The 27,456-nt window shown below is 44.2% G+C and overlaps 1 protein-coding gene across 1 annotated transcript; it reads left to right on the forward strand.

Annotated features, from left to right (window-relative positions):
* Positions 1–171: 171 nt before the first annotated feature.
* Positions 172–27,456, forward strand: ZMAT2 (zinc finger matrin-type 2). Its single transcript, XM_074960768.1, has 6 exons — positions 172–296; positions 11,994–12,087; positions 13,307–13,430; positions 14,599–14,672; positions 24,542–24,687; positions 26,429–27,456. The coding sequence occupies exons 1-6, from the start codon at positions 279–281 to the stop codon at positions 26,570–26,572; spliced, it is 600 nt and encodes a 199-aa protein (XP_074816869.1). The 5' UTR covers positions 172–278; the 3' UTR covers positions 26,573–27,456.

The following is a 27,456-nucleotide window of genomic DNA, read 5'->3' on the forward strand; positions in this document are numbered from 1 at the left end:
ACCGGGGAAGACTATCTAGAACCATGGAGTCTCAGGAGCCTTTTAGAGAGGCACAAAAATAAGTTCAAAAGTTACTAATACTCCAACCGCAAGCACCCGGCCTGCGCAACCTTGAACATCCGCTTCCGCCAGTCACTTGCCGTCTCATCTCAGAGAACGATGTTACGCTCTAGCTACCGCGGCCGCCGCTCTATGGTACTCGGGAGGACTGGCTCACTTTGCGACTCTTGCTGCCGGAGCACGGCACTTTCTGGTTCCTTATTCACTTCACATTCAACATGGCGTCGGGCAGCGGGGTAGGTGTAAGAAGTGGGCGCGAGGGGAAGCCCAGGGCTGTTCTCTCTCCCGGCCCGGGCGGAGACCCCCCACTCCGAGCCCGGAGGCGCTCGCCGGGATGCTCTGTGCCGCCGCCCGCCTGGGGCCGCTCCCGGGCCCTGGCTCGGGGCCAGGCTCTGTCTCAACTGGCGCTTGCTCACTCCCCTCCCCGTGCGCTCGGGGAAGCCTGAACTCGTGGCCGGTCTCTTGAGGCAGGTTCTCGCCCTCCGTCGTGTTTCGGAGCCGCGCTCCCTCTGGCTCAGCCTCTTCGCTGGCTGGAGGGTTGTTCCCCTCTCCGGTCGCGCTGTGCTTTGTGTCTCCCAGCGTCTGCCGCTAGCTTACGGACAGATTCGTATTTGGTGGGAGCCTGCTTTAGCTCTTCCCATTCCGTGGCAGGGATGTTAGTTGCAGTGTAGCGTGGGGATTTTGATCTAGTTTTTCCAGATACATTAATTCAGTGGCTCTCAACTGTGTGGACGACTGTACCCCTTTCAGGAGTCTGATCTGTCTTGTGTACCCCCACGTTTCCCCTCACTTAAACTACTTGCTTACAAAATTAGGCATACAAATACAAAAGTGTCACAGCTCACTGTTACTGAAAAATAGCTAACGTTCTCATTTTTACTATAGAGTTATAAAATGAATCAATTGGATTATAAATTTGTACTTACATTTCAGTTTATAGTATATAGAGCAGCATAAACAAGCCATTTTCTGTATGCAATTTTAGTTTGTACTGACTTTGCTAATGCTTTTTATGTGGCCTATTGTAAAACTAGGCAAATATCTAAATGAGTTGATGTACCCCCTTGTTGAGAACCACTGCATTAATTAGTGTTCTGGGTTTTGATGTAGTGTCCTCATCACTGTTTGTTTCAGTTTTTCTGGGAGAAGTTTCCTCCATTGGTTGGAGGTTAATATTGGGAGATCTGGGACTGCTGTTAATCCGTTCATAAGTGCTTATTCAGATTTAGATTTTGCTCCTTCACTATTTTGCAGTAGGATTATTGCTGTTTTAGCTGAGATGGAGCCAGGAGTGCAGTGGTTGGGTTTTTTTGGATATGCTAACGAGGGTGAAGTTCATCTCACTTTTGGTCTGTGACTCCTATTCTGCTGTACGTGTAGAATTTTGTTTGCAGGACTGTAGGTGGAAGGTTTCTATTTAGGCTAGGTCACTACTACAGACTGTAGTCACTGTAAGGTCTCGCGTGTAGCTGCTCTATGCTGACAGGAGACAGCTCTCCCATCTGCTTAATTAAGCCACCCCCAATGAGTGGTGGGAGAGAGCCTCTCCTGCCAACATAGCACTGTCTACACTGGTGTTTTTGTTGGTGAAACTTATGTCAGTCAGTTGGGTGTGTTTTTTCACGCTCCTGATGGACAAAAGTTTTACCGACTAAAGTGCTAGTCTAGACATAGCCTTGGGGCTTGTGCCATTATGTATACTTTTCTGACAAAGTTGGGCCACAGACTTGCTCCCTTAATCAGTAGTAGAATGGGAGGTGATTGTATCTATCTAGTGGTTTCTTTGTGCCATAGTAGGTCCTGCAGGGGTTTCTCTCATTCTTTTATAACTAGTTTGAAATCCCCTCAACCAGTTATTATGTGATTTAAGTATATGTAATTGAAGATGTCTTAAATTGCTGTTTTATTATAAATACTTTATTTGTTTTGTGACTTTTCCTGAAAGATCATAACTCTTATTTTATCAATGTTAACCTTTTATGTTAATATGTTGAGATCATAGAATCATGGAAGGCTAGGGTTGGAAGAGACCTCAGGAGGTCATCTAGTCCAACCCCCTGCTCGAAGCAGGCCAACACCAAGTTTCTTTCCCTGACCAGGAAACAAATCCCTACTGTGGCAGTGAGAGTGCCAAATCCTAACCACTAGACTACCAGATATGTTTCTAGTAGGTGTAAATGCTTCTACAGATCTATGTGGATGACAGCATGCTTAGATCATTCATGTGCATGAGTGTAGGTTTTATCAGTTGTTTAGTGGGAGTCTGGGTTTTGAGAATTGCTGTAGTAGACACCTGACAGGTTATAGTCTATGTAGAAAATGGTAGTGCTGAGGGGCAGAGGGACAGATTTGGGGTAACTGCTTCCTTCTTCCAACTTGAACTTACAAAAAGATACCTAGGGAGAATTCACCATTCTCTTCCCCCTCCTCTCAGAAACAAAATGAAACAAAAACCTGACCTGAGCAGAAGAGAGACACTGTTCTCTGTCCCACTTGAAACCCTGCTCTTCTGAGCCACAAGTAGAAGGGGGTGGAATTCCCCCACAAAAATGCACTTGGGCAAATATATTTATTATCCCCTGTAGAAGAGACTTTATTTTCACTAAACTTCAAGCAAAGAAGCTTGGAGATATCTTATCCCCAAGCCCAGAGATAGACTTATGCTTTCTGAAAACCCCTCAGTGCTGGGGAACCTTTCCCTGCAAATTCAGGGAGAGCTCTTAGATTCTGAGCTACTTGAGGGGCTTTTGTGGGACATGAGTGTCTCTCTCTCTCTCTGCACTTGGGGATAGGATTTCCAAATCTCTCATGTTGCTGCTGTCTTCCCTTGTTCCAGCCCTGTGTTTCTCTGGCCTCTTTTTTTTTTTTTTTTTCCTTTTAGCCCCTCTGTCTTCTGATCTGTGAAAAAAGTGACAGCTTCCAGATTGGCTTTTGTGTTACTGTGTATACAGTAAAGATCTTTGTTGTTCATTGCCCATCTGCTAAGTGGAGAAGCCTCACTCCCCTAGACCATATTCTTCCTGGTGCCTCAAACTGCTACCAGTTCTCTTATCCCAACACTCAGTTTAAGGGCTTGTCTACACTGGCAACTTACAGTGCTGCAACTTTCTCGTTCAGGGGTGTGAAAAAACACCCCTCTGAGCGCAGCAAGTTTCAGTGCTGTAAAGCACCAGTGCTGGGAGCTACATCCCTTGTGGAAAGAAAAGGAGTACTAGAGACTCTAAGGTGCCACAAAAGGAGTACTTGTGACACCTTAGAGTCTCTAGCACTCCTTTTCTTTTTGCGAATACAGACTAACACGGCTGCTACTCTGAAACCCCTTGTGGAGGTAGTTTTTTCAGAGCGCTGGGAGACCTCTCTCTCAGCGCTCTGCCGCGACCACACAAGCCACGTTTGCTTTAGCTTTGCCAGTGTAGACTAGCCGTATGTTGCTGAATCCATGCTATGTGGTTGTGAGGAGGCCATTCTGACTGCATAAAAACCCCTCAGGGCTTCATGTTGAAACTGAATGAAAGGAGCATTGGGGTCACATGGATAAGCTGAGGGCATTCATTAAAACCACTTGCTAATTAGAGATCAAGACTGTTGTTTTAACAAACAAAGGTAATGCCAAAGAATCAGCTGTTAGCACCACCGGGGCGCTTATATATATTTTTCTGCTTCCTTGGTGAAGCTTTCCATTGCTTTGAGTCACATAGCGAAAAAATGAGCAAAACAACTGGAATATTCAAGGGGCAGAATGGTCTAATGGTTGGCGCGGGAGACAGCCAGGCCCTGAATTCTATTCCTGGCCATAGGAGGATGTGATGGTCATTCGTTAGAGCAGGACTAGAATCAGGACTCTTGGGTTTCGTTTTCAGCTTTGTCTCTGTTTTGCTATGTCATATTCACAGCCATTCAACTTGTCTGTGCCCTACAATTAACATGGGGCCTCGGGTACTTTTCAGTCCTTAGCAGATGTCATCTACAGGGGAAATATCATCTGTAACCTATAAGCAGTTGTTAATATAAAGATTTAGGGGCTTGCGGCAACCTCCATCCCCTGTTAGATCAATCTGAAAAAGTTCCTTTAGAATCACTAGGTAAGCCCTTGTTACAGGTCGTTCAGAAGTTGGATCTAATTCATTTCACTGTGTCTGGTCTGGGGACACTGGTAAAATATCTTCAAAAGACTACATACTTTTTATTATAAAAAGAGAGTGAAGCAGCAATGAGGTTGCCTTCTCTTAAGGCTTCAACTGACTTTGATTCGTGATAATACTGTTTTTATGTGGGAGAATCTAGAGTCTGGAAAATACCCCAAAACATAATATTTTGCACTTTGTGAATTTCCCTTTTTTTCTTACATGGGGAGGCTGCTAATAATCTTAGTTCTGACATGTTTTACAATGCTTAAGAAGCTCTGGGAATAAATGAGAAAAGTTTTCTACCCCTTTCCAAGACATTTTTATTCCTATCACTGGATGTTCATTCCATTTTAAGGATTGCCAGGAGGGGGAAGTTTTGAATGATTGTATTGTTGCTATAATTTCAAATGTTTGTTATTTTTTTTTTTTTTAATCATGATTGGAGTCTTCATTTGGTTAAGTAAGGAAAAGGTGTCATGTATTGAGGGTATATAGTGTGTTTCTTTTTGTTCCCCAGCTGCGAGCAGAGAAACCACTATTCACATAAATGTTTTTCTTTTTATCAAAGTGAAATTAAAAGCATGCATGCAAAATAAAATTAGAGAACAACATATATTTGATCCTAATCATCTGTTGAAGTTGTGGGGGTACAGTTTTCTACAAAATGAAGCATCTAAGCATTTACGAACCTCTTCCTTAGTCAGTGTTCCTAACTTATAACCGTCTGGGTGTTGGATCTGGTAAAGAACCTCATCTTTTGGAGCAAATGGAATATATAACTGCACACACAGAGAGTAGATACATGAGATGGAATACTTACTGATTAGAATATCCTATGTTGGCAAATATAATAGCATATTAAAATTAATTGGCTACTTAAAATGAAATTGTCTCACTCTTGGCTATAATCCTGCATGTGTTGGTCCCACCAAAAATACAGTGAACTTTGAGTTAAGATTGCATCGTCTACCAATACAAATTGTAAAAAGCAAGAAAATAAGCAGTTGTAATTTTTAAAGCTCCATCTACACTTTGCTTATCTGTTCACCATCTCAACTTGAACTGTCTCCACTCTTATCCTGAGCTGCAATTCTTTCTCTTTTCCACTTTACCCCCAACCTTATATCAATAACAGGCTGGGCTATAGTGAAAGGGAGCATGAAATGGTAGCATTCATGATTCTAAAGAATTGTAGGAGGGAAAACAGCAGAATAAAGATAATGAATTTCAAGAAGGCAGACTTTAGCAAACTCAGGAAGTTGGTAGGTAAGATCCCATGGGAAGCAAGTCTAAGGGGAAAAACAGTCAGAGAGCTGGTAGTTTTTCAGAGGTGACATTAAGGGCACAAGAGCAACTATCCCACTGCGCAGGAAAGATAGGAACTATGGCAAGAGACCATGCTTGCTTGACCAGGAAATCTTCAATGATCTGAAACTCAAAAAAAAAAAAAAAGATGAATCTAAACAAACTACACAGGCATGCAGGGCTGTGTTCCTTGTAAGCTGTGTGGTTGGGTGGTCGCCCAGAAGAGATTCAAGTGCCGCGCAGTTGATTAGCAGAGCCATGCACATCCAGCCAGCAATGTGTTCAGGTGCCCCTCCCCCCCCTCCCCCCCCCCCCCCCCCGCTTCTTTTCAGCCATGTTGCTCCTGCAGCTGCTCCCAGTACCCTTCTGCTGGCTGTGCAGAGTGGGGAAAGGAGGGTGCTAATGTCAGGGTGTCCCCGAGCCCCTGTACCATATCTCCACAGAGCAGGGTGGAGGGGACAGGGCTCAGGGTGAGTGAGTGCCTTAAAGAGATAGTCCATGGTCTCTCAGACTTCCCCAGCAGCCAGCACACAGACTCTCTCTCTGTCTCTCACGTGCACACACACTATGTCTCTTCCCCTGCACATGTACCCCATCTCTGCAGAGCCGGGGAAGGGGGCCAGGGTTCAGGAGGAGGAGAGCTTTCAGTGAGTGCCTTAAAGAGACAGCAGATGGGCGTCTCTCAGAAACTTCCCTAGCAGCTGTATCTCTCTCTGTGTCACACATCTCCCAACTCTGTTGTTGTTGTTTTTTTTACTTCTTGGTACTTCCGGTAATGCACATATATTCTCTCTCATCCGATGAAGTGAGCTGTAGCTCACGAAAGCTCATGCTCAAATAAATTTGTTAGTCTCTAAGGTGCCATAAGTACTCCTTTTCTTTTTGCATATATTCTCTGTAATATTATTCTTTCAAAATGTGTTTTAGTTTTTTGACTGGTCTATGCATTTCATAATTTTTATTTCTGGCTGGAGTAATTATCCCTATTGGTAACTTTTTAAAAATATATATTATATCTAGGTTTTTTGTTTCTACTGGTAGTGCACATTCACACATTACCTTGGTGCACGTAACAAAATTTATTCCACATATGGGTGGAAAAAATTAGAGGGATCATTGATGTAAGGACAAAATTAGAAAGGCCAAGGCACAAAATGAGTTTAAACTAGCTAAAGTCATAAAGGGTAACAAGAAAACATTCTACAAATACATTAGAAGCAAGAGGAAGATCAAGGACTGGTTAGGCCTGTTCCTCAATGAGGGGGGAAAAGATAATAACAGAAAATCTGGAAATAGTAGAAGTGCTAACTGATTTTTTTTTGTTTGTTTTTCACCAAAAAGGTTAGTCATGATTGGACGTCTAACATAGTGAATGCCAGTGAAAATGAGGTAGGATCTGAGGCCAAAATAGGGAAAGAACAAGTTAGATGTCTTCAAGTGGCAGGGCCTGATGAAATACATCCAAGAGCAGTGTTTCTCAGATGTGGCCATCAGGGGCTTTTCTTGCTGCCACAGCCTTCTGGGCTGTGATGGGTGGGCTCCCCTTCCCTGTTGCTTCTGGATGCACTGCCTTGATATTGGTTGCTGGGGCTACCAGCAGGGATTGGGTCCTGCCCCCCTCTGGAGTCACCTGGGCACAGTTCTGGAGGACAAGACAGCCAGTGAGTTCCCTGCATTCTCAGGGGTGGTGGGGCTCAGGCTTTGGGCTTCAGCCCTCAGGTGGCAGGCTCTGGACATGGGGCTTCAGGCTTCGGCTTCGGGCTCCAGCCCTGGGCTCTGGCCACATGGCTTTGGGCTCCATCCCTGGACCCTATCCTCCAGCTACAAGGCTTCAGGCTCTTGCAGCAGGGCTTCAAGTTCCAGCCCCCTGCTACCTCCCCCAACCCCCATCTCCCCTGGCTCCCCCTGCCTTTCCAGGGCTTAATTTGTGCCCAAGCTTGCAAGGGCTGAGTAAGACTGCTGTGAAAAGTGATACTTGTATGTTTGTTAATATCACTTCACAACAGACTTACTAGCTAGCAATAAATATCTACACATCCAAATCATTGTAATTTGTGCATATTTACTTGGTTTTCCTAAAGCTAATTAGTATTTTATGGAAAAAGTGTGAGTGCGGCCACCAGCAAGAGTTGGTGGCCGTATTCTGAGGCCACCAAAATATTTGTCCTGAGAACTCCTGTTAGAATACTCAAGGAGCTGACTGAGGAAATGTCTGAACCATTAGTGATTATCTTCAAAAACTCATGGAAGACTGGAGAGATTCCAGAGGACTGGAAGAGGGCAAATATAGTGCCAATCTTAAAAAAAGGGGGGAATAAGGACAATGCAGGGAATTACAGACCAGTCAGCTTAACTTTAGTACCCAGAAAGATAATGGAGCAAATAAGCAATCAATTTGCAAACACCTAGAATATAATGAGGTGATAAGTAACAATCAACATGGATTTGTCGAGACCAAATTGTGTCAAACCAACCTAATAGCTTTCTTTGACAGGGTAACAAGCCTTATGGATAGGGAGAAGTGGTAGATGTGGTACATCTTGACTTTAGTAAGGCTTTTGATACAGTCTCACATGACCTTCTCATAAATAAACTAGGGATATACAGCCTAATGGAGCTACTCTAGGATGGGTGCATAACTGATTGGAAAACCATTCCCAGAGAGTAGTTATCAGTGGTTCACAGTCAAGCTGGAAGGACATAGCAAGTGGGGTCCCACAGGGATCAGTTCTGGATCCGGTTCTGTTCAACATCTTCATCAGTGATTTAGATAATGGCATAGAGAGTACACTTATAACATTTGCGAACGATACCAAACTGGGAGGGGTCGCAAGTGCTTTGGAGGATAGGATTACAATTCAAAATGATCTGGACAAACTAGAGAAATGGTTTGAAGTAAATAGGCAGAGCCCTGTATGGACACAAATTTATGTCCGTGGAACCACAGGGCTATCCCAGGTACTGCAGCGGCAAAAGGAGCAGAACGTGGGGCCGCCGCTCCCAGGAGCCAGCGCCCCGTGCTGGCAGCTCCTCCTGCATGGCTGTACCATCCCCCGCCCTGCCCCTGTTCCTTCCACGTAGCTGTCTGTATCTCCTGTCTGGGGATGTGCACGCTGTTTGAACATAGGAGCGCGACCAGGGACAGCTACCGGTGAGTCTGGTTCCAGCCCCAGTGCGTGGGGTTGGGGTCAGTACAGTCATGCCAGCGGAACTGCCGGTGCGGGGCGCTGGCTCTTGGGAGTGGCAGCCCCATGTTCTGCTCCTTTCGCTGCCATGTTTCCTGGGATAGCCCTGCGGTTCCATGGATACCGATTTATGTCCACGGGTATACATTTGTATCTGCGTAGCACTCTATAAATAGGATGAAATTCAGTAAGGACAAATGCAAACTACTTCACTTAGGAAGGAACAATCATTTGCATGCATACAAAATGGGAAATGACTCCCTAAGAAAAGGTACTGTGGAAAGGGATCTGGGAGTTATAGTGAATCGTAAGCTAAATATGATTCAACAGTGTAACACTGTTGCAAATAAAGCAAACATTCTGGGATGTATTGGCAGGAGTGTTGTAAGTAAGACATGAGAAGTAATTCTTCTGCTCTACTTTGCGCAGATAAGGCCTCCGCTGGAGTATTGTGTCCAGTTCTGGGCGCCACATTTCAGGAAAGATGTGGCCAAATTGGAGAGAGTCCAGAGGAGAACAACAAAAATGATTAAAGGTCTGGAAAACATGACCTATGAGGGAAGATTGAAGAAATTGGGTTTGTTTAGTGTGGAGAGAGGGAAACAGGATAACAGTTTTCAGGTACATAAAAAGTTGTTACAAGAAGGAGAGAGAAAAATTGTTGTTTAACCTCCGAGGACAGGGCAAGAAGCAATGGGCTTAAATTGCAGCAAGGGAGGTTTAGGTTGGACATTAGGAAAAATCTTGATAACTGTCACGATAGTTAAGCGCTGGAACAAATTGCCTAAGGAAGTTGTGGAACCTCCATCATTGGAGGTTTTTAAGAGCAGGTTAGATAAACAACTGTCGGGAATGGTCTAGTTATTACATAGTTCTGCCTTGAGTGCAGGGGACTGGACTAGATGACCTCAAGGTCTCTTCCAGTCCTACACTTCTATGATTAATGGTAGGAGAGGGAGACTAGCTACTTGAGATGCCTCAGGCATGGGGAAAGCACCACTCCAGTTGGCTGCTGCCTTTAGTGAACCGTCTGTGGTTTGCTAGAGGGACATACATGATCAAATCAGTCTGAATGGGGCTCTTCTTTGTGTTTTAACAATTGTGGATAGGGCATAGGTGGGGGAGAGGCTCAGAGACTGGCAGAAAGGTTGAGCAGAACAGTTATCTGAAAAATAATTGTGGCAACATGGAGACTGAATTGAATCACAAGTACATATCTTGTCACAACCTTAATTTTGGCATCACCACTGATGCCTAGATAAAATTTGCACATCATGTGTGCAGAGGTCATATCCATGTGATGAATTATTTTCCATAATTAATCCTGTATCCTTGAACATTTGACAGTGTCACTTCCCATCTTCCCTGGCACTCACTTGAGCGTTCTTAGTTTTTGATCAAAAGACATTTTAAAAAAAAAAAATTCCTTTCCAGAAATGTGTTTTCTCTTCCTGTTCCCCTCCTCTCCCCCATTTGTCAGAGACGCAGGAATAGGAGAGTTACGGTTTTGGACCTGAGACAGCTTTTCTGCAAATAAAAAAAGTAATGATTTTAAAGTCTGATATGTGACTAGGGCCCTACCAAATTCACAATCCATTTTGGTCAATTTCACAGTCATGGGATTTTAAAAATAGTAAATTTCATGATTTCAGCTATTTAAATCTGAAATGTCACCGTGTTGTAATTGTAGGGGTCCTGACCCCAAAAGGAGCTGTGTGTGTGTGTGGGTCACAGGTTATTGTAGTGGGGGTGCAGTACTGCTACCCTTACTTCTGTGTTGCTGCTGGTGATGGTACTGTCTTCAGAGCTGGAGAGCGGTGGCTGCTGGCTGGGAACCCAGCTCTGAAGGCAGAGCCACCGCCACCAGCAGCAGCGCAGAAATAAAGATGGCATGGTATGGTATTGCCACCTTTACTTTTGCACTGCAGCCTGCAGAGCTGGGCCCTCAGTCTGCAGCCGCCACTCTCTGGCTGCCTAGCTCTGAAGGCAGCAGCGCAGAAGTAAAGGTGGCATGGAATGGTGTTGCCACCCTGACTTCTGTGCTGCTGCTGCTGGTGGGGTGCTGCCTTCAGAGCTGGGTGCCTGGCCAACAGCCGCTGCTCTCTGGTCACCCAGCTTTGAAGGCAGAACAGAAGTAAGTGTGGCAATACCATGACCCCTCTAAAATAACCTTGCAACCCCTCTGCAACTCCCTTTTGGGTCAGGACCCCCAATTTGAGAAACATTGGTCTCCCCCGTGAAATCTTCACAGCATAGGGTAAAAGCACCCAAAGACCAGATTTCAAGGTCCATGACATGTTTTTCATGGCCATGAATTTGGTAGTGCCCTAGTGATGACCTTACAGGGCTGGAATCAAGAGCCTTATCCCGTTGGAAAGGGGAGGTCCCTAATTTCCCATTGAAACCCAACACTCACTTCTAGTCGTGGAAGAACCAGGGATACAATTGTAAATGTGAAATGTTTATGCATAGAAGATCTATTCTAGGTTATTCTTAAGAGGCCATAGCTCACCAGAAATATGTGCAGTTTGTCTCCTGGTATTTTTGGAATCTGGCCTTTGCAATTGCAGGGATACAAAAATTTCAGTGCCCAATTTTTTTTTTAAAGTGCTTAGTTTTTCTACAACTTGTGTTCTGTATATGCCACACTTAGTTGGAATATTCTGTATAAGTCACTTTGGCTTTGTTTCTTGTGAATAGGGCGTCCATCTCATAATCATGTTGATTAAACCTCTGTACCAGACCATCATGTACTCTATGTGTACAGGTATAGACATGTGCACACACACCTAAGGTGCCACAAGTACGCCTTTTCTTTTTGCGAATACAGACTAACACGGCTGTTACTCTGAAACTTATCTCTCAAGAGTATCTCAATCTTAGGTTTAACGGCATGATCTTTTGTGGATTCAGATTTAATTGACTTTGGAGAGAGAGATGTCACTTTTTCTGTATTATTGGGCTTTGTCACTTGGTGTTTATAAATATTTGTTTCCATAATTTTTAAAACCCCCTTATTTGTCTCATAAATGGAAAATGGGGATTATTATCTCAAGAGCTCCCTAAGCTTTCATTTTTGCAGAGCCATGAAATCCTCTGCTAAAAGGTGCTGTACGACTGCAAAGCGTTATTTTCCTACACCAGCCCGCCTGCTCCTGGCTGTGGGTAAAGAGGAAGTCATTGCAGTGCACTTTTAGTGCACTTACTTGTTGCCATGGCCCAACAAGCCACACAATTCCAGCTTTGTCCAGGATCAGTCTTTTCTTGCTGCTAGTGGAGTTGTGCAGTGTAGCCTCACATTTTGTTTCCCTTGCAGACTAAAAACCTGGACTTCCGTCGGAAGTGGGATAAAGATGAATATGAGAAACTTGCAGAGAAACGGCTCACGGAAGAGAGAGAGAAGAAAGATGGTGAGTAGTGCGCTGACTCCAGGCAGACTGTTTTTCTTGCAGCAGGGGTGTGCAAACTTTTTGGCCCAAAGACCACATCTGGGTATGGAAATTGTATGGCTGGCCATGAATGCTCACAAACTTGGGGGTTGGGGTGCAGGTGGAGTGAAGGCTCCGGCTGGGGGTGCGGGCTCTGTGGTGGGTCCAGAAATGACTTCAGTGTGTGGGAAGGGGCTCCGGGCTGGGGTGCGGGCTCTGGGGATGAAGGAGTGAGGGGGTACAGGAGGGTGGGACCAAGGGGTTCAAAGGGCAGGAGGGGGATCAGGCCTGGGGCAGGGGGTTGGGGCGCGGGAGGGGGTCGGCATGCAGGCTCTGGGTGGCGCTTATCTCAAGCAGCTCCCAGAAGCAGCAGCATGTCCCCTCTCCGGCTCCTACACAGAGGCGTGGCCAGGCAGTTCTGCATGCTGCTCCATCCGCAGGCACTGCCCTGGCAGCTCCCATTGCCGTGGTTCCTGGCCAATGGGAACTGCGGGGGTGGCGCTGGGGGGGAGGGGCAGTGTGCGGAGCCCCGTGGCTGCCCCTACGTGTTAGAGCTGGAGGGGGGGACATGCTGCTGCTTCCAGGAGCTCTGTGGAGCCACGGTACGCATGGAGCAGGGCAAGACCCCTCTCCCTGACTGGAGACCCAGAGCGGGGCAAGTCCTGGACCCTACTCCCTGGCAGGTACTCAAGGGCCAGATTAAAATGTCTGAAGGGCTGCAGTGTGCCCACCTGTGTCTTACAGTGACTCATCCAGCCCCTTTGAGTGTGAGAGAGAAATCAGCTGGAAGCAAATAACAGGATTTCAGGGCCAGTTTGTCCTCTATTCCTTTTCCTTTGTTTGTCATAGAATATGTTTTTGAAGGGAAGGAAAAAAAAAAAAGGCCAGGAACCTTATTCCTTTCCTGTTCTATTCCATATAGAGATGGAGGAATGATCAACATCTGGAAATGGGAAGAGCTCAGATTGTGGCCCAGCTGGTTGATTGGGGATTCTTTAGCAATCTTATTAATTATAAAGTATCACTTACTCTAATGTTCCCTACAATGCAGGGAAGAATTACTCTTTTAAAAATGGAATCCCAGCATGAACCAGATAGCCCAATGGTTCTCTATGGCCTTCTCCACTGTGAGCAACTTGTGATCCATTGTTTTAGGTTCCCAAACCTTTCTGAAGAAGTTCTGTTGTGTGTGTGTTTTTAGGCAAACCAGTTCAGCCTGTCAAGAGGGAACTTCTGCGGCACCGAGACTATAAAGTGGATCTGGAATCCAAGCTGGGGAAAACCATTGTCATCACCAAAACTACCCCTCAGTCAGAGATGGGAGGGTAAAGCACCTTTATTTTTTTTCCAGGCGCTCATGCGTTCAGATGTTAACAAAGAAAAAGTCTCAGGATAGTCTTACGTGCAACTAGGGTCATGGCAAAGCAAGGAACCCTTATAGAGTGCCAGTTTTTGTACCTTCTCAGCAGCACAGAAGGAAGACTTTTTAGTTACAGCAACTTCCACCAGCGTCTATATTGTGTTAAATCTGGAAATTAACTTTCTGGAATTATGGCCAGAAGTGCAGCAGTGCAAGCTTCTTCCTCCCTTACCACCCCACATCAGTGTTTCTCAGCCACACTCTGGGAACAACCTCTAGGCAATCTATAGCCTGGTCAGTTCTTGGCTAAGACTGGCAATAAGAAGCAAGTTGCATGTTGAGATGCTTTGTGATCTAGATACTTCTCCACTAGAAATGGGGCTGAGACCAGTTTGCGTTACAGAAATCCCCAAAGGTCTCTGCTGTAGTCAGGACTCTTGGTTACTATTGACAGGCGTTACATTTAAGCTAGTGAAAGTCTCCTTAACCCATCCCCAGTATTCTGAGCCATCAAGTCTCTGGAACAAGGAGCTTTAAAGATCGCCCAGAGTAGTAATAAGCATTTCAGTAGCCTGTTGTCAGAGGAAGGTAGCAAAAGGTACCAAGAGAAATGTATGGATGGGAGAGAAGGGGTTTCCTGTTAGAAAGGGGCTGACTGAAAGCAAAAATAAGCCATCATACAACTGCAAAGATGGGTCAGTTTCTCTTCCAGCTCTTCTCTCACCCCACCTCACCAAATGTGGGAAGTAAGACTTGGGAGCAATCCCTTCAGACTTTATAGGGTGGTGATTCTACTAGCTCACATTGTTTCTTGGACTCTCTATGATGTAGATAACTTCCCTTTCACCTGGGGGAGGAGCTACTATCCCAGAGTCAGGCTTATCAGAGTCCAGACAATACAGTTCAATGCTCCTGTGTAATGCTGGACTCCTACTTACCATATTTCTGAATGCTTAGCATACTATCTAGCATTCTAGATTTCTTTCGGTGCAGTATTTTGAATCTAGGGCTCCTTTCTGGAATTGAACCAGGTCCAGGTGAACTTCTCTCTTTAATTGGCGTGAAAGGAAAATTCTTGCAGGATGAATTTTGTTTTATGCTTTGGAGCTGATCCCTTCTCTCTTTCTCCCCAGATATTACTGTAATGTATGTGACTGTGTGGTGAAAGACTCCATCAACTTCTTGGATCATATCAATGGCAAAAAGCGTAAGGATAATGTATTTTCTCTATGCCATGTTGCGTGATCACTAAAATATTGTTACAAGCCTTTCCCCTACCAAATTTACTTCATTCTGTGTGGCCAGGGCCTACAGTGTCAAGTGTTGGCACATGTGGAAATAAATGCTTTTGATATTAGGATTTACTCAACATTTGCTGGTGAGGGCCATGGAAATGCTGACTCGTTATCTCCTAACAACTTCTCCATGGTGCTGGAGCCACTGGTGTGAAATGAGCTCAGGAGAAATTGCAAGAGTTATGTCCTTCATTGGATTGGGAGTGAGAAAATGCTTCAGAATTTCTCTTGTCCGAGAACCCCATTGTCAGCAAGCTGTGCAGTTCCTCAGGGAACTTTAAAAGTGGATGATAAATACCATTGGAGTGTCAATGTTGGAAGGAGATTCCTAAGGAAGGAATAGGGATATGTCCCCTCATGTCTAGATCCCTCTCTTAGACGGAAGTGGTGTGAGCATAATGAATTCCTGAGCTCTGATACCAACTCTGACCCGGTCTCCCTCCTTGGCTCTGAACAACCTCTGTGTCTGTTTCCTCATCTCTAAAACGTGGATCAAATACACAGGGGTGTTGTGGGGATTAACTACTTTGTTTATAAAGAATTATTGAATTTCCTTGTAGAGCTATACTGTGCAAGCCATGTACCAGGCTCCTGTTGATAGCAACACAACCATTCAGGAGATGCTTGTGCCTAGATGGGATCAAAAGGTTCCATGACATGAAGTATAAAAAGCTACCCCGCATCCTCTGGTCCAACTCTCATTTCCTTTTTCTATTTGTGTGATCATTCATGGAAGTAGGAACTCCTATTCTCTCAACTTTATCTTCTGGTTAGTTTAAATTTCACATTGGCTTAGCTTTCCTATTTTATAATTAGGTATAGCTGTAGTGTTGAATTTTTAAAATAAATTTGTAGTGACTGAGCAATTCTGTTGGTCATAGAATATCAGGGTTGGAAGGGACCTCAGGAGGTCATCTAGTCCAACCCCCTGCTCAAAGCAGGACCAATCCCCAATCAAATCATCCCAGCCAAGGCTTTGTCAAGCCTGACCTTAAAAACTTCCAAGGAAGGAGATTCTACCACCTCCCTAGGTAACGCATTCCAGTGTTTCACCACCCTCCTAGTGAAAAAGTTTTTCCTAATATCCAACCTAAACCTCCCCCACTGCAACTTGAGACCATTACTCCTTGTCCTGTCCTCTTCTACCACTGAGAATAGTCTAGAACCATCCTCTCTGGAACCACCTCTCAGGTAGTTGAAAGCAGCTATCAAATCCCCCCTCATTCTTCTCTTCTGCAGACTAAACAATCCCAGTTCCCTCAGCCTCTCCTCATAAGTCATGTGTTCCAGACCCCTAATCATTTTTGTTGCCCTTCGCTGGACTCTCTCCAATTTATCCACATCCTTCTTGTAGTGTGGGGCCCAAAACTGGACACAGTACTCCAGATGAGGCCTCACCAATGTCGAATAGAGGGGAACGATCACATCCCTCGATCTGCTCGCTATGCCCCTACTTATACATCCCAAAATGCCATTGGCCTTCTTGGCAACAAGGGCACACTGCTGACTCATATCCAGCTTCTCGTCCACTGTAACCCCTAGGTCCTTTTCCGCAGAACTGCTGCCTAGCCATTCGGTCCCTAGTCTGTAGCTGTGCATTGGGTTCTTCCGTCCTAAGTGCAGGACCCTGCACTTATCCTTATTGAACCGCATCAGGTTTCTTTTGGCCCAATCCTCCAATTTGTCTAGGTCCCTCTGTATCCTATCCCTGCCCTCCAGCGTATCTACCACTCCTCCCAGTTTAGTATCATCCGCAAATTTGCTGAGGGTGCAATCCACACCATCCTCCAGATCATTTATGAAGATATTGAACAAAACCGGCCCCAGGACCGACCCCTGGGGCACTCCACTTGACACCGGCTGCCAACTAGACATGGAGCCATTGATCACTACCCGTTGAGCCCGACAATCTAGCCAACTTTCTACCCACCTTATAGTGCATTCATCCAGCCCATACTTCTTTAACTTGCTGACAAGAATACTGTGGGAGACCGTGTCAAAAGCTTTGCTAAAGTCAAGAAACAATACATCCACTGCTTTCCCTTCATCCACAGAATCAGTAATCTCATCATAGAAGGCTATTAGATTAGTCAGGCATGACCTACCCTTGGTGAATCCATGCTGACTGTTCCTGATCACTTTCCTCTCGTGTAAGTGCTTCAGGATTGATTCCTTGAGGACCTGCTCCATGATTTTTCCGGGGAATGAGGTGAGGCTGACTGGCCTGTAGTTCCCAGGATCCTCCTTCTTCCCTTTTTTAAAGATTGGCACTACATTGTCTTGACTCTGTTGGAATTGCAGCTGACCTAGAATGAGAGGCTGGATTCACAAAGTATGTTTCTTGCTGAGTAAAATATCTGCTGTAGATCAACCTATTAGTGAGTAGAGTGCTTAGGAGAGAAGTACTGTCCCAGCAGGTGTTCATCCTGTGTGGCTTTGTCCCCCGTAAAGCATGATGGGAGTGGAGAAGGAGGTCTTCCTGATGGAGGAGGATATGATTCCATGCCCCTACTCTTCAAAGCTGATTAATTTGTCAGTGTCTAAGTCCTCAGGTGGGAGCCTGTGTTCTCTGCCTTTGAGGTCAGCATTGTCCAGACGTTAATCAGAGGCCATCATCAAGGCAGGCACAGATATCGTTTTATTCAAGGAAGCAGGGGACAGAGTTGGGATCCGACAGAGTTGGGATCCATCACTCCATCAGAAGTGAAGAAGGAAGGCAAGACAGATTTCTCCATTTGTTGCTATGGGAAAAAAAGTGGTGGAAAAGGCGATCTCAACATCCTAGTCCAAAGTGATCAGTCAAAGAGTTCTCAATCTAAGTAGTCCTCAGTCCTGAGTGTAGTAGGAAGAGAGCCTGAGATATAAGCCCTTGTATCAGAGGCCGGGTATGAAGCCTGAGCTAAAGCAGTGGGCAGGCTTTGCTGATATAAAGCAAAGGTAGCAAAAGTCGGGCTGTGAGAAAACACCAGGCTCTGCCTGCTTGCAGGTTCACAGAGCCCGGCAATAACGGGGCGGGTATTGCAGAAACACACATTCCTAAGCACTGCTAGGCACAGAGCACTCCCGCAAACACTTCCCGGAAGAATGGTACCAGAATATCCCGATATTAAGGATGGTGTAAAAACATTGCCCGTGGATAACAGAAACAGTGTCCCCTCCTGAAAGATAAGGTCAGGATGACAGTGTGATGAATTGAGATGTTTTGATCGAACCACCATGTACAAGGGGATGGGTGATAACTAGCACGTCAGGAGGCAATAACTAACTATGTCAGAGGGGCAGTACATAACTTGTTTGTATCAGGATATAAAGCGAGTGTCTTGGTCCAGCTGAGGGGGGAATGGAAAAGTCCCTCCATTCACTGAGCTCCGTCCGTTGTCACGGGCATACATGTCTTAGTATCCTCGTAGAGTCTGCCAGGTGCTGTTACCGTGTTTTGTCGACAATAAACCTGGCCTGGTGCTTTTGTACCTTAATGGATCTCATGGACATTGGATGGTTCACTCGAGGTCTGCTGTGCCAGCTGTCTGTGCAGAGCTGGGGCAGCACAGGGAGAACACACACACGCAGCCGAACATCTAACAACACTGAGAACCCATCTGTTCTGAGGAAGTTACCAGGGGTGATTTCATCAGTTCTTAAAGGTTTTGACAACTCGTTCTTCTGTGGGGGGTGACCACTGGGATTTAGTTTCCCAGTCTACACTAGTCAAGTCTTTACACCACCTAAAGGCAGAAATTTTAGAGGACATGGATGAGAACCCTTACTGTCCTCTCAGTGGAGGATCTGTTCATCTGACTTTGCAGCTGGAATGTGGATCTATAGCTCATAAGGGATTAGTATAATTTGACTCTGCTATGGAGCATAGGCACACAGAAAGATCTGATCAGTCCAAGTTAACAGAAACGTACTTTGGTATTGTTCCAGGAACTGACTATAAACAGTGCCACTTTCACTAGTAGGTCCCTACCCTATATGCTGCTTTTATGTCTGGTGCAGTGTCATACAAGAGTGACACAAACCGCCATTTTAGGATGCTGTGGCAGTTGGAGGCAGCCACTGTTGCATTCATCATAAATATGGTCTGTGCTGTAACTGGCTTCAGCATCCTCTGAGTATTCGAGAGAAGGTCCTTAGAGAGAGTTTCTGTTTCTAATTCCCATATTACTTTCATATCCCCATCTGCTAGAAAGAAGGAATTGGTTAAAAACTGGGGAAGGAGGAATAAGAGGCGGAAATAGAGGATTGTTGTCTTCACTGTCTGTGGAAGCTATGGTCCTTTCTTCTGTGTCACCACCCGAAGATTCCAAGGCCTTTCTAGAGATCATAATCTAGATGCCCAGGGCTCTGGACCTTCCCCTCTCTGTAGCCCAAAATGAAAAGTCTCTGAATTTTTGATACATTCTTGGGTGTGCACAGAGCAAAAAAGGTTTCTGACCCAATATTAAAGGTCTTTTGGATATGGCTAGGAAGTTTTGGGCTCATCTGGCCACAGTACCAGCAATAGTAAAGGAAATGAATTGGTCAAATTCAATGATATTTGTGGAGTACTTCAATGATACAGTGGTGGGGGCCATATAAAAATGTAGATAGATCTTCAGTCTTCCTGTTCTAAAGACCCAAATATCAATTATCTCTTTTTTTTCATTGTGGATCTCTCATGCATTTGAAAAGGAAGATAGTGGCAGTGTAAGTCCGTTATGTCCCACTTTCATAGAGACCACTTTCTTCCTCAAAGCCATTGTTCCTCTATCAAAGAGCAGGTTTCATGGCATCTATAAAAGCCCCAAATAGTTTCTTTCCTCATCTGTTCCCCCTTACAATTCTTTTTTGGGGATAGACTGCTTCATGTTTCCTTTTCCATTTCAGTCAGACAAATGGGTGCTAGAAATGATGGGAAATGGCAGTTGTTTTGTATTTTCTATCTCTTTTTAGGGGTCTTTCTCACAAGAAGGTGCTGTGGGGAAAAATTACTTCCCTTTTAAAGATTGGTACTATGGGAACAGTGTCTGTTGAGTTCAAAGGCAAAGGCTTCTATTCCCTGTACTAGTATTTTTCTTAAGTCCTTAAAAAAAAAAAAAAAAGTGCCTTTGTCTTATCTCTATTCTAAAAAGCTAAACAAATACATTAAGAATTAAGTCTTACATAGTTTCTCTGTCAAATATTCCTTCCATTATTTCACAGCACAGGTTTAATGTGCTCAGACGTTTATTTTTGTACTTCTATAAGAGAAAGACCCAGGAAACTTCCAAAGTTCCAGTTCAGCAACAAGCATTTCCAATACAAGGTATTGGCATTTTGCATTTTCCAGAGCCCCAGGGTATTTATCTGTGGTGGCTCCTCACTTAAGAAGACAAAGTTTTCAAGTGTGTCTGCTCTTAGGATAATTTTGGCTTAGCTGGCCAATTGGCAGAGTGGCTCAAGATCTCTTGCAATCTGCCTGTTTCAGAGGCTGATCAAATGCAGAGAAAGTGCTGTTGGAGCCTTGGAGTCTGACTTCCACAAAGCAACTCTGGATTTCTCAAAGGGACTGGCATTGCTGCTGCTTGATACATTTGAAGAATTAGAGACAGTGCAGCTAGTCACAGAGCAACTAGTGCACCAGCAAGATTTTACCTCATGGTGCTGAGTGTCATGGTGCCATGAATACTCTTAACTCCCTGAGCAAGATTATGAATGACACCTCTCCAAAACGGGTTACATTCTGGACACAGTCCAAACTTATACAGTTTGAACGGGATTCTCTGTTTAATTAGGGGCTTGTTCAACACCGCTCTTTTGCTCTGATGTTACTTTCTAATCTTCTGCAATGAGTGGTTTCAAAGACAGTCTTTGAAGGAAAAATTGACATTATTCACGCACTAACTTATATTAATAGAATGTGTTACCTCAGCAGATCCTCGCTAACCTTGCCTCCTCCTCTCTTCCTCAGAGACATTCCTTTTGGGATGTTCTAAGTCAAAGAGGAGCAGAGTACAGATTCTGGGTGCAGTCCTTGTATACAGTTGGGTTCTGGAACCTTTTTGTCCTAGATAGGCACAGGCATCCTGGATGAATCACAGCTTGAGAACCTCTGAATTCATGAACCACTGTGGGGTCATCAAAGTATTTGAATTGTCTATGGATCTGCTTCCTTACTATTGGTGAAGGATGTGAATTGAAATGGGGCAATCCCACTCTTCTAGAAAGTTTAAATTGTGCATGCATCAGTTGTGAACATTTTCACCCCATGAGTTTATGATAGCAACTATATATAGTTAAGACTCTTCGCTGTATTGCATAATAACAAATCTGAGTTTTGTGATTCTTTTTCTGTTGTACACAAAAGGTAAACTAATGGAATGGGACTGTAGTCTGGGATAATCTTTGGACCAGTTGCCCAATTCTGGGGAGCTACAGGGGCATGGGAGAAAATCATAGGAGAATACAGTGGGAAGAGACGAACATAGGAAATCAGAGGGAAGAGAGAATGTTGGAAGTTTGAGTATGGAAAAATGAACAGAATGCAAAAAAATTTCAAAATAAACCTATTGAAGTGAAAAGCAAGAAAAATCAGGGGGAAAAAAAGGGATTTTTAAGAGTGTTGAGGGTAAACCACTGTAGTTTGTTGAAATGTATTTAAATATGGCTCTGTTAGAACAGGCCTATATTTGACACACATTGCGTGTCAGGTGGTGAGAGATGAATCTACATTTCAATAGAATTTGGAAGTAGAAATCCTGGGACACATTTATTTCCTCACTGCATGATCTTCACTTATTATTAATCTCTATCCTTTTTGTAAGATCCTGGGGGAGTTGCTGATTGGGAAGGGAGGTGGTGTGCAAGGGTATCTCTCTTTTTATATAAACTCATTCACAGAATGAAATTTGAGAATGCTGGATGCAAAGTGAAACTGCCTAGTATCTCTGGACCACTCTGAAGCTGGTTTCAGACATGTAGCAATCTTGTGCCTGAGCTTTGTACTGCTCCTTAACTGCTGATGGCATTGGTGGTTCCAAAGCAATCTGCTGCCCTAAGGCATGTCCCAGACAGGCAGCAGACTATCTGGCAGTGTGGTGGCAGGAAGCCAAGAATGCATGGTGAATTGGCCAGGCATAAGTGCTTTGGAAACACTGCCACATGGAAACTTGTTCATAATCAACTCCACTTGTTATAGAGAGCGTTGAATCTACCCTATTCAGTTTCTATGAATTCATTATTTATAATTATTTATCTTGGTGTTTCATTGGAGGATGGGCAGCTCTTTAATCTCGCTGCCTGCATTTTACCAATGACTAGAAATTCCCTGCTTAACACTGAGCTTCTATAAAATGCCACTGATTTTTTTTTTTCTTTTTGCTCTGTCATCACTGAAGAGGTCTGCTGCATGGCAGAACTTGATTCTGATAAGTAGTGTCTCCCACATCAGCACTCTACATCTCTCCAGTCACTTGCACCTTTTGTGGACAGGACAGAGTTGGATTTCCATTCTCAATTCCCGACATTTCAAAATATCTGGGATGGGATAGGGGCTACCATCGTGGCACCTTTAAAGGAACAAGTCAACTTGTCACACTTTTGTGTGACAATATTTTGTTTCCTATTATTATGAGTACTGACTAAGATTATTGTCACTGAAAAAATGAGACATGTGCCTTTCTCTCCCAACCCTCCTTTTTTAGTTTACATGTGAAACTGCTTCTTTACCAAGTGCTGTCAAAAGCACAGTTTCCCTTGTATAGTCATGCAGTTTCCCCTGTTTCATTCATAGATTCCAAGGCTGGAAGGGACCATTGTGATCATTATGTCTGACCACCTGTATAACACAGGCCAGAGAACTTCCCCAAAATAATTCCTAGAGCAAAGCTTTTAGGAAAAAACATCCAGTCTTGATTTTAAAATGGTGATGGAGAATCTGCCACAACCCTTGGTAAATTGTTTCAATGGTTAATTACCATCGCTGTCAAAAAATTACACTTTATTTCCAGACTGAATTTGTCTAGCTTCAACTTCCAACCATTGGATTGTGCTATATCTTTCTCTGCTTATACTGAAGCGTCCATTAGTAAATATTTGTTCCCCTTGTAGTTACTTATAGACTGTAATCAAATCACCCGTTAACTTTCTCTTTGTTAAGCTAAATAGATTGAGCTCTTTGATTATCACTATAGAGCAGGTTTTTAATCCTTTATCATGACTCTTCTCTGAACCCTGTCCAATTTATCAACATCCTTCTTGAATTGTGGGCACCAGAACTGCACACAATATTCCGGCAGCGGTCACACCAGTGTCAGATACAGAAATAAAACTTGGTAAGGCAACTCCCATCTTTTCATGTGCTATATATTTATACCTGCTTACTGTATTTTTCACTCCATGCATCTGATGAAGTGGGTTATAGCCCACAAAAGCTTTATGCCCAATTAAATTTTAGTCTCTAAGGTGCCATAAGGACTCCTCGTTGTTTTTAGAGCTAAAATAACCTCTACTCCCACTTGAGAATTCCCTTTTTATGCATCCCAGGATCACATTAGCTCTTTCGGCCATGGTGTCATTGGGAGCTCATGTTCAGCTGATTATCCACTGTTACCCCCAAATCTTTCACTCATTGCTTCCCAGCATAAAGTCCTCCGTCCTGTAAGTATGGCCTCTGTTCCTCGCTGTATACAATTTAAATTTAGCTGTATTAAAATGCATATCGTTTGCTTGCGCCCAGTTTACCATGCAATCCCAATTGCTCTGAGTCAGTGACCTGTCCTTTTCATTTATTTACTACTCCCCCAGTTTTTGTGTCATCTGCAAACTTTATCAATGATGGTGTGGTGTTCTTCCTGTTTGTGTGGCTCTTTCACACAGACATGGAAGAGAGAGAAACAATAAAAAATAGATACAGGTGATTGTAAATCCACACACATTGGTTTGGGGGCTCAGGCGCAGGTGTGGATCTTAAATATACATTTTAATTTTGACTAGGTTTTAGATCAGCGGTCCGCAAACTGTGGGGCGCGCCCCCCGTAGGGGGATGTGGAGAAGCATTCAGGGTGCAGCGGAGCCTGGGTCAGCCCCCCCCCCCTCTTCCCTCCCCCCCGGGGTTGGGAAGGAAGTGCCACCCAGCCCCACTCCCAGCTGAGGTCTAGCTGCAGCACCAGCCCTGTTCCTGACTGCAGCCCCTGGCCCTGGTTCCCAACTGTAGCTCCAGGTGCAGGGGGCAGGACTTGGACAAAAAAATGTGGGGAACCACTGTTTTAGATTGTGGAAATATCCCTTTAAAACTCATCACCTGTCAGACACTGCAAACTGCACAGAATGTGGAAACCAGGGGCTAAAATGGAGACCAGAGCTCTAATTTGCTGTCTAGTAGCACAGAGCTCTACCAGCAAATCACTTCTGGGGCATTTTTCCCTAATTGATCTTTCAGAGGTTGCACTTGTGAAGCATTGGCAGTGAGCACATTGTGGGCTGGATTTACTGTTGCCCTGTTAGTGCGAAGTGGGTATAAAGTGCTACTAATCAGAATGGCAGCATTTTACATCTGCTTTGCACTTGAGTAAATGACTACACAAAGTACAGGGCAACAGTTAATTGGGCTCTACGGTGGCACTCGAAATGGGTTGGGGAACACTGGTGCAAGGGGATGTATGGGGGTGGAATGGGAATTGGAGGAGGTTAAAATGACACTGTGTGTTGAAACTTCTAATTTTGGGTCCTGGAATAGGCTGTCTGCAGATATTTAATGGGCACTGAAGTAGAAGTAACATGGCTGCTCTGTAATAGCTCTGTCCATTCCCGTCCCCTCCAGATCAAAGGAATCTGGGCATGTCCATGAGGGTGGAGCGCTCCACACTAGATCAAGTGAAAAAACGCTTTGAAGTGAACAAGAAGAAAATGGAGGAGAAGCAAAAGGACTATGACTTTGAGGAGAGGATGAAGGAGCTCAGAGAAGAGGTGAGGCAATGGCAGCATTTCAACAATTTAGCATGACCTGAAAGAAGTGACATCTTCATTGAAGGAAGCCACCATGTGTCTAACTATCAAACAAAAATGTGCAAAGAATGTTGGCAGCAGGTGCTCCCAGGACACCAGGATCTCTGCGGGGTTAAAAGAAGGTCTTCTCTTCTTCTCTCTCCCCCAAAAAATTGTCAGAGTAGTTGTTTTCATACAAAACTGTCATCTTCATGTTCTCAACCATAGTGACACTGATCAGAATATATAACATTCAATATATAACTCCCATAACCTGCATGTGGTCCCAGGGCTCAGAAACTGGTAATTAAAGCTGACTTTTCATATATTTCCTTGTATATTTCCATACTGCCATGGCTTCTGGTGCTGAGGAAGGAGAGGAACTTCTCCTATGTTTACTGCATCTGTGCCACCCCCATGGGTGCCAGAGCTTTAAGAAGCTTGAAATGTGCACACAGGAACTCTGTTAAAATCAAATGCCCCATGTTACTTCCTTCCCTCTTGAACATGTTTTTAAATGGCAAAAGCAAAGCCCTATAATGAAGATTTGCCTCAGATTTCATTTCAAAATAACCAGGAAAGCTCTTCTGGGAGTTGAAAAGCATCTTGTACGTGCCTGAGCTCTTTGATGCTTTTATTTCCTATGAATGGTCATTACAAAAAAAAGCTCCTGGTACATAAGGCTCCCCTGCCACCTTGGTTTCCAGATTCTCTGAGCTTTATTCTACAGCAGGGGTTATCCACAGGGCCACCAATGGAATCCTAAAACATGGCCTCCAACTGTATTGGCTTGGTTGGGACAAAGCTGGTCAACTGCAGGTTTCGTTGCTGATTAACCCAAGGAATTTTTATTAATCTATTTAGGGAAATACAAATGCAGAGACATATTAGGGGTGCAGGAAACTCCTTAGGATGAAAAACTGATGGAAGTCTACATATTCTAAAAAATAAGCAGCTTATTGCTGTCACATACTACTGAGTATGGCTGTTTTAGACTAAATCCCCTGTGTTGGAATTACAAAGCGATAGACATGCAGGTGGTGATGGAAACACTGAGAGACCTTGAGCTCCAGCACCAACAGGAACTGCTGCTGAGTTGGGGGCTGAAGTCACACTTCTGCATACCCCCGGCACAAGTCTGGCGCCGTTCCAGGGCCTGCGATCTTTGTAGAATGCTCTAATTAGAATGTTTCAATGAAAAACCCTTTTAAGCCCCCCTTTCTTCCCCCGAGCCACTCAGAACTCAGCTTATGTTCCACTGAGCAGCTCTCACTCTGCTGCATCAAAAGCCATCAGACAGTGACATTGTCTGTAGCTGTCATTCGGCACCACAGTTGTTGGAACAGGGCATCAGTACAAGATAAATGTCTCCTGTTTTAAAAACAACTCCCCTTTTGCCTTGTTGAATTTCCGATTAAGTCTTTGGCATTTGTTTAACAGGGGAAGCTGAGAATCTCACAAAACTATTGCAGTATAATCCTCTTAGGTGTAATTTACCTGTTAGGATCACCGGACCATGGCCTTTCCCTGTGGGAAACCACTCTCCTCCAAGTCCACCATTTTCCTTCCATCCATTGTCTGTCCTTCAGACCGAAAAGAATCCTGTCTCCCTATGTTGGTGATAGAAATTAGACTGACTGTTGAGTGTCCAGACCTTCTATCTTAAAGGGTTTGTGGTATAAGAAAGTTAGAATCACACTACATTTCTTTCCTTGTATTGCAGGAGGAAAAGGCCAAAGCCTATAAGAAGGAAAAACAGAGAGAGAAGAAGAGGAGGGCAGAGGAAGACTTGACATTTGAAGAGGATGATGAAATGGCAGCTGTGATGGGTTTCTCTGGCTTTGGCTCTACCAAGAAGACTCACTGATCAGCTCTGGACTTTCCCCTTTCTTTATAAAGATTGTTTATACCCCCCAGGACTCTGGAAAACTCTTCAAAGACTTGACGGAGAATTTGTATGTAATTCTCCCACTAGACGTTGGCTGGAGGAGTTGGGAAGCAATTTCATCTTCAACTTGTGCTGCAGAACAAGCTCTGTCCCCAGTCATTAGTGCCCCACTGCCTGCAGAGATACCATAACCTTTAGCCTAGCTCTAAATTCCAAATACAGACCTTTCAGTTAGCGTCTTCTCCACAAACTCCCCCTGTCCCATCCTGCAGTAAATTCTGTGGAGTTCTCCTGGTTTCTGTCTTTGATTCTTTTCATCTTTTGTGAGGAGTCTGCAAGCTGAATGTTTCTTTTGGAAACCCCATTGGCCTTTAGCCACCTCATTCTTTGTACTAGTCCTGGCTGCTTGTCACTTTGTGTTCTGTGGCCTTGTGTGTGTGTGCCGGGAAACATTCTGTTGGGTACCTTTTAGTGTTAAACTAATAAAATTCTGTACAGATGGTATGGTTCAGGAATTGCTCGTCCATCTGAGAAATGGGTATACTTTTTGTTTGCTTAAAATACAGATAATTCTTTAATTTTTTTTTTAGAATGTGTAACTAAAGGAATTACACTGTAATGAGTGTTTAAATATGGATTGTATAGGTTGAATTTTTATTTCTTTTGTTGAGAAGAGCTTGAGGCTTTTTGGACACTGGGTTTGCTGAAACTTCTTTTTGTATTTTACCTGCAATGGGCTCTATTTTTATTTTCACTGTTTTCCTTGTGTTCAGTGGTGTAATCAGAATTTCTTTAGCTTAGGTAAGGAATACCTTTCTGGGACTTACCTAGGATAGAGCTAAAGGGAAAACAGCAGAGAAATA

The sequence above is a fragment of the Natator depressus genome, chromosome 8, assembly GCF_965152275.1.
Source record: "Natator depressus isolate rNatDep1 chromosome 8, rNatDep2.hap1, whole genome shotgun sequence".
NCBI classification, from domain to species: domain Eukaryota; kingdom Metazoa; phylum Chordata; order Testudines; family Cheloniidae; genus Natator; species Natator depressus.

What these genes read in the sequence shown, in the direction of transcription:
- ZMAT2 (XM_074960768.1), top strand. An exon ending in AGAGAGAGAGAAGAAAGATG is followed by an intron (nt 12,088 to 13,306) that starts GTGAGTAGTGCG and finishes GTGTGTTTTTAG; the next exon opens with GCAAACCAGTTCAGCCTGTC. An exon ending in TGAAGGAGCTCAGAGAAGAG is followed by an intron (nt 24,688 to 26,428) that starts GTGAGGCAATGG and finishes CTTGTATTGCAG; the next exon opens with GAGGAAAAGGCCAAAGCCTA.